Source organism: Sinocyclocheilus anshuiensis, unplaced genomic scaffold (genome assembly GCF_001515605.1).
Source record: "Sinocyclocheilus anshuiensis isolate Anshui unplaced genomic scaffold, SAMN03320099.WGS_v1.1 scaffold480, whole genome shotgun sequence".
NCBI classification, from domain to species: Eukaryota; Metazoa; Chordata; class Actinopteri; order Cypriniformes; family Cyprinidae; genus Sinocyclocheilus; species Sinocyclocheilus anshuiensis.
This window is the reverse complement of record NW_015555743.1, coordinates 793,778-801,097: the sequence shown is the minus strand read 5'-3', so window position 1 is coordinate 801,097 and position 7,320 is coordinate 793,778. Positions and strand designations below refer to the sequence as shown.

The window sequence follows — 7,320 nt, the reverse complement described above, 5'->3', positions numbered from 1 at the left end:
CACTCACACTCACTCACACACACACACTCACACACACTCACACACACACACACTCACTCACACACACACACACACACTTGGCTGTGTTTCTGTGGCAGTAGATCAGGTGAGCGTCCAGCTGTTGAGTGTTTAAGGTGTTTTGAGAGAGATTCCTGTGTTCTGTGTGTTTTTAGTGTTCAGTCGCTGCTGTAAGGACGCCGGCTTCTTCATGGTGTTCAGGTGTCGAGAGGAGAACGCCGCTCTGAAAGAGTGTCTGACGCTACAGTGAGTCTCGTCATCATCACCGCATTCACTCTCACAATACATCACAGCTGTTTATCAACTCTTGAAGGGGAAAAGTCTAAATGGTCCAGTAAAAACCTCTGGTCTAGTTGGTCCTAAAAAAGCATTGTCCATCATTCTCAGGCTGAAATATATGCAGAAAAAACTGAAGTAGTTTTGTATGTATTATTTGTATTATCAGCTCTTTGTTACATAGTTTTATTATTTTAGTTAATTATTGGAATGGCTTTATTTTAAAATATATTTTGTCTGCCAAATTGGAGTTAAAGATCTTCATGATTGTGTGTCAGTCTCTTAAAATATCTGGTATTTTGACCTTTTCTGGAATAACAAAAATTATAACAGTATAACAAGAGAATTCCATGATATATACATAAACAAATATCTACCATAAAAATCAGATTTTAAAACATGGTTTATTTAATCAAAATCAAAATGGTCTAGTTGGTTGATCCTAAAAATGCATTATGCATCATTGAAATTGCCAAAAAAAAAAATGTCATAAGTAGTTTTTTGTGTAATGTATTATTTATTATTAAGTCTTTTAAAATATCTGGTATTTTTTGGCACATGGTCATATAACGTAAAAATTGAGATAACTTCACGACATTCACAATACAAACATTCATGAAATTAGTCAAAAGAATAAATTAATTACCATGCATATTATGTTTGATGGTTCATTTAATCAAAATCTTGAAACAAAGAAGATTCTAATAACTGTTTATATTAGGGGTGGAAAATTTCCGGAAACTTTCCAAAAATCCCTGGAATGTTCCCAAAAAAAATCCTGGAAAGTTTCCAAAATTTCTGGAATATTTCCGTAATGTACTGGAAATATTCCACCTTTTTGCAACCCTAGTTTATATATATATGTAAAGTCACAGTAGACTAGTTGGTGTATCCATGCAGAGATTCTAAAAATGCATCAACAGGTTGAAATTTTTGCAAAAAAAAAGCATGAAGCAGTTTTGTATAATCAATGTGTTTTATCAATTATTTATGCATTTTTATTGTTATTAAAGCATTAGGTGGGCTTTGTTGGAGTGAGTTTTTTTTTTGTCTGCCAAACTGAAGTTGTAGACATTCATTAACTGTTTTGATATGACAACATATTAAGGTAATTTATGTTCGCAATTTAAAATTCGAGATGTTTGTAAAAACAATTGTTACCATGAAAATCAAATGTGAACATCATAAACTTGGATGGAATGGTGTTTTTGTTAGCTGCTGTGTGATTGTGTTCGTTTGGCTCTCAGTTATCAGGATCCTGCGTTCTTCGAAGAGTGCAAACAGGAGTATCTCAGAGAGAAGCACGAATACAAACAGACCGGGATTCCAGCCAAGAACAGAAAGCAGAAGCTTCCCACCAGCATGTGATGAAGAACACTGCAGTGAGGAGGAGGATGATGAGGATGGACCATGAAAATCATTTCTGGCCGTTTCTGGCGATGCTGTTGTCTCTGATGGACGTTCTCGGCGTCTGTTGGTTTATATTCATGATTAGCTCTCATAAATCATCTCTTGCACCTAAAGCCTAATAAAAATTCATAGAGAATGTTTTTGAATCACATCAGATGTGTACCGACCCACCGACCCCTGGGAATTACTGCCACAGAACCTGCTCTTTGTTTGTTTTAAAACACAACCTCAGAGTTATTCATGATGCTCGTGTTCGGATGATTTTCAATCAGTTTGTGCTTCAGATTCAGATTCGGTGTCTGTAATTGTTTCTAGCACTGTAGCAACATATCTTTTTATTTTTTTTTCAGGCTATAATTATATAAATTGCTGGTGATATTGTGAACTTTTAATAAAATATTAGACGTGTGTGTATATATATATATATATATATAATTTGAGGTCAGTAAGATTTAACATTTTTTTAAGAAGTCTCTCCTGTTCACCAAGGCTGCATTTATTTGATCATAAGTACAGTAACAAAAATTGTGAAATATTATGATTTAAAACAGCTGTTTTCTATGTGAATATGTGTTAAACTGTAATTTATTTCTGTGATGCGCAGCTGTATTTTCAGCATCATTACTCCAGTCTTCAGTGTCACATGATCTTCAGAAATCATAATAATATGCTGATTTGCTGCTCAAGAAACATTTCTGATTATTATCAATGATGAAAACAGTTGTGCTGCACAATATTTTTGTGGAAACTGATGCATTTTATTTTTCAGGATTCACAGATGAACAGAAAGTTCAAAAGAACACCATTTATTTGAAATATTTTAGAACATTATAACTTTAAATTGCTTAATGCATCCTTGAATGACAGTATTAATTTATAATCTTACTGAAAATAGTATAATGATGACGTTATCTGTTTATGAAAATGCAAACTCAAACTGAAAGTATCAAATGTGATCCCCATAAAAGCTTGAAATATTCATAGCTTTACATTTGGATTATACAGATGCAGATGCTCTTATATGGATAGTTTAATAAACCGTGTGCCATATGAATATGAGAGACACGAAACAATCTAACACAAAAGTAATAGAATGGTTTGTTGGTGCTGAAGGTCATAACAGCATCAGATACAATTTATGGTTATCCTTCAAATGCAAAGTTACAATAATTACATAAGTTATAATCACATCTCAACCCTCCACAGATACAGTAACATTACATCAGACCTTTTAATAACCTTCACCCTTAAACTGACGCCAAAAAATGTTCACATGAATTCATTTATTGAATATTTACAAACTTTTCAGGATTAATAATCCTAAAAATAATCTACTGTACATTGCATTTTGGTTCACAGACCTGTCGCGGTAGAGCCGGACATGTTTCATGTGAACTCGCGCTTCCAAACGTCTCCGGTGTGCGTCTGCGAATCGGCTCTCTGTGATGAGGATTGTGGTCACATGACAGCTGTCAAATCAAATCTGCAAATGCATTACAAGCTTTTAAACACGAGATATCCTTTGATACCACTTTGTTTCTCAAAGTCCGACCTGTAGAGCTATTATAAGTTTATATACACATACAATTGATTTTTCATCGTCCTTGTGCTTCACGTTTCTTTTGACAGAACGCAGTTGGTATCGAGACGAAACGTTTTACTGTTATCTGTAAAAATCACAGTAGAAACACAGACTGCTTGTGTCTCTGTACATTATTAATGCCTTTAAGGCAGCTTGTCTCAGATTTTGGCCGTATGTATTTTTTACAAACATCTTTGAATGCAAAAATTACTTTAAATGATGCATCAGTGTACATTATGATAAAGAAACATAATTTTTGTAATCATTCACCAAGACGTAAAATTTAGAAGAAACCCTTTCACAATCATGAAATGATGGATAAAATCCAGTTTTCTTAACAAATACTCATCAGATTACAGAAGTAAAATGGCTTGTTTCATGTTGACTTTAAACAGGGTTGCCACAGCTTTAGTTTCTGATTCTTCAAGAATTGCTAGAATCACAAATATAGCTGCAAGCAGCAATTAAGGAGCCGAGCATGAACCTGAAGATGATCCGAGTAGAATTTGTTGAAAATTGGACCAATGGTCTAGGAGGAGTACGAAAAAAAATGTTTTCAGAGGAACTAAAAACGGCGGACGGGAAGTTCGGCCAATTATGATATAATTGGTATCGACGTTCTGAGCATAATCTAAGGAATCTATTGAGACCAGTAAGCAAAAATATTCAAAAGTTAATAAAAATTTTTTAAATGTCATTATAATTGCCCAAAGCTTTTTGAGTACCTTCAGGGCATGGTGCCGATGACACGTACAGAGTTTTGAGTTTTGTAACAACACACCAAAGCATTTGTAAAAAAACAGCATGTTACGATAAAATTCAAAATAGCTGACATGGGAATATTGGGTATCGTTCAACTTGGTATGTCGTCATGAAAGTAAAATGACAAGTCTTGTGACGTGTGCCAAACCATTCAGAAGTTATAATCAAAAATATCCATTTTCAAAACTCCTGTCCACTAGGTGGCGCTGTGCCAAAACTGTGCAGGTAACCTCAGATCATGGTTATTATAACACACACCAAGTTTGGGTTAAACACGCTAAAGCATTGTGGAGATATAGCCTCATGTTCATTTTGGCGTGCTCTTCATTTAATTAGTTTGTGTGTTATTCAATAACAGTTCGTCTAATCAACTGGATTTACATAACTTTTTGTTGCCATGGTCTGAAGATGACCTGGTTAAAACTTAGTGAAATTTGGAGCAACGGCCAAGGAGGAATTAAAAAAGAAGTAAATTTTCATGACAGGAAATTATATCATGGTGCGCAATCAAATTGGCATGAGCCAAGGAATCAGAGGAATTTTATGTCCGAGGAATTCTGAAAAGCAATTTTGATTTTTAAGAGTAACTTTCATTTCTGAAAGTTAGAATTTTGCTTCTAGACCTTGCAGTTCAAAAATTATTAGCATAAATGTCATTGCAACTTTGAGCTGTTGGTGGCGCTAGAGAGTTTGAGTTAGAGACTCCAAATTTGGTGTGATTAATGTTGAGACTGTCTTCTATCAGTGTGCCAAATTTCACAATTTTTTACCATACGGTTCTATGGGCTTCCATAGACTCGAGAGTGGCAGAAGAATACAAAAACTAACACACAACAAGTGCTTGGCCCCTAAAAGAGCAAATCATTTACTATAGAAAGACTTTTTAATATAGAAATTTCCAGGTTGACTGTGAGACCCTGTTTAAAGCTAAATAACTTGCACAAACCCACCCGCCGCCCACAGATCCACTCATTTATTGACTAAATCTAAACACTAAAACATTGTTTTCTCTGATTTGAACAGCAGTATGGAACGGGCATCAACACATGACAGACGTGTTTCTAAAGAAACAACCTTCAAGGAGTGCTTGAGCTACTAAAACCTTCCCTTTACACATTCATAAATACAAGACAGGATCCGTTACGCTTAATAGAATCGACTCGACCCAGGAGATGAACACAAGCCTATAGGAGATAGGGTCAGGAATAGGGTTGGGAACCGAAAATCAACTCAAATTCCAGAATCGGATACTTGAGGTCAGGAATCAGTAAAATTCAAAATTAAATTTGCCTGTCAATTCCTGTGTGTGCATCTTTTTTTTTTTAAGGGGCTGTTAAAAATGTATTTGTCTTTGATTCATTCATTCAAGAGATTCATTCAAAAGCACTGATTCATCACAGTAATGAAACAAGTACATCTTGAGTGAGTCATTGAATCATTCCATTCATAGATTCCATGAGATTTTTAGTTGTCTAAAGTTTTTTTTTTCAGAATTGTGAGAGAACTACAACCTCCATTTAAGTCTCAATTTATCCAGAATCGTGCAGCTCTATTTTGCACACAAACATCTCTTAATCAAGTCCAGTTTTTATGTAGGCCTGCTGATTTTTGTTCACAGTATTCAGCTGCAATTAAATGTTTTCCAAAAAGAGACCCTGGAGCATAAAAGCAGTCATAAGTAGCACAGGTATATTTGTAGCAATAGCCAACAATACATTGTATGGGTCAAAATTATTGCTAAAAAATCATTAGGATATTAAGTAAAGATCTCCATGAAGATATTTTGTAAATTTCCTACCGTAAATATATTAAAACTTAATTTTTGATTAGTAATATGCATAGCTAAGAACTTAATTTGGACAACTTTAAAGATGATGTTCTCAATATTTAGATTTTTTTGCACCCTCAGATTCCAGATTTTCAAATATTGACCTCTCCTTATAAACCATACATCAATGGAAAGCTTATTTATTCAGCTTTCAGATGATGCATACATCTCAATTTCAAAAAGTTGACCCTTATGACTGGTTTTGTGCTCCAGGGTCTCAAATATGTTTGATATCTAAATGTTTGGCTTAATCGCTAAGAATCGGAATCGGAATCGAAATTCAAATTCAAACGATACCGAACCCTAGTCAGGAATGCGTCCGCTCAAGGGTTTCTCCATCCCAGTCTGCTCGAGGTATTTGCTCATCCGGGATCATCCAGAGAGGGATGTGTGTGTGTTAAGGCAGGTAAGGTGTGGAGGGCCGGGGCCGGGATTCAGTACGGTTGGCCCCAGTCTCCGGCGGGGCTCTTGGGCTTGGTTTGGTCCCAGAACAGAGCATCGCTGGGTCTAGGAGGGCTGGGGAAGGACCAGGAGCTGTCGTCCAGCGAGCTCATGCGTGGGGGGGGATTGAGCCGCACGCCGGGGCTGCCCAGCGGGGCCGGACGCGGGAGGGGCCAGGGGTCCTGGGGGCCGTCTGGGACTGAAGGCAGCGGAGGCGCGCTGGGGGGACGAGGGACACTGCTCTTCTGCACATCATCCAGGCACTGCACTGGAACAGTTGAAGCAGCTGAAACCGACAGCCTCCGGATTTATTACACACCTCAGAAACTCCCACAAACACACTACAGCTACAAAACATGCTGCCTACTGAGTGCACTCAAAACAGCCTGACTGACGGATATGAAAACATGCCAAATAAAATGAGCGTTTTAGGTAGTAGTAGGATGATATCTAAAATAATAAATATATATATACACACACACACATAATCGTTTATTTTATATATGTTAAATATATCATTTGACTCACCTGGCTATAAAGTTTGAACTCAAGCCAGATCACCAGTGAGAGCGAGCACTATTTTTACCAGCACAGATGGCGAGTGCAGTAACATAAACAAGGCATGCATTAGTGCTCCTCGGGGACGCACAGATTCACACACATCACTAACTCTCTGCTTCTCATCTCACGAAACAACGAGGGGCTCATTTGAAAACTGATTATGTTGCCGATCTCTCAGAGGAATATACGGGCTATATCTTAAAGAAAGCCCGCCGTCTCCAGATTCACTGAAATAAACATGGAGCTCTTCCTCATTTTTAACATTCATTCTAATTTGCACCTTTTGCTTTTCCTCTGTGACACACGGAATACTGACAATCCCAGACAGACGAGAAGCGCACACACACAGACACTCACACTCACTCACACACACACACTCACTCACACACAGACACTCACACACACACACACACACACACACACACACACACACACACACACA

The 7,320-nt window shown here is 37.0% G+C and overlaps 2 protein-coding genes across 2 annotated transcripts in view; one reads left to right on the top strand and one right to left on the bottom strand.

Annotated features, from left to right (window-relative positions):
- LOC107673351 (COX assembly mitochondrial protein homolog) overlaps positions 1 to 2,083 on the top strand; it is a 10,515-nt gene extending 8,432 nt beyond the window's left edge. Inside the window, exons 3-4 of the mRNA XM_016466900.1 lie at positions 174 to 264; positions 1,542 to 2,083. Of these exons, the coding sequence (XP_016322386.1) occupies positions 174 to 264; positions 1,542 to 1,662 (212 nt within the window). The 3' untranslated portion in view covers positions 1,663 to 2,083. The remainder of the gene's footprint in view (positions 1 to 173; positions 265 to 1,541) is intronic.
- Positions 2,084 to 6,123: 4,040 nt separating this feature from the next.
- Positions 6,124 to 7,320, bottom strand: part of azi2 (5-azacytidine induced 2) — a 15,784-nt gene continuing 14,587 nt past the window's right edge. The window contains exon 8 of the mRNA XM_016466884.1: positions 6,124 to 6,603. Within this exon, the coding sequence (XP_016322370.1) occupies positions 6,311 to 6,603 (293 nt within the window). The 3' untranslated portion in view covers positions 6,124 to 6,310. The remainder of the gene's footprint in view (positions 6,604 to 7,320) is intronic.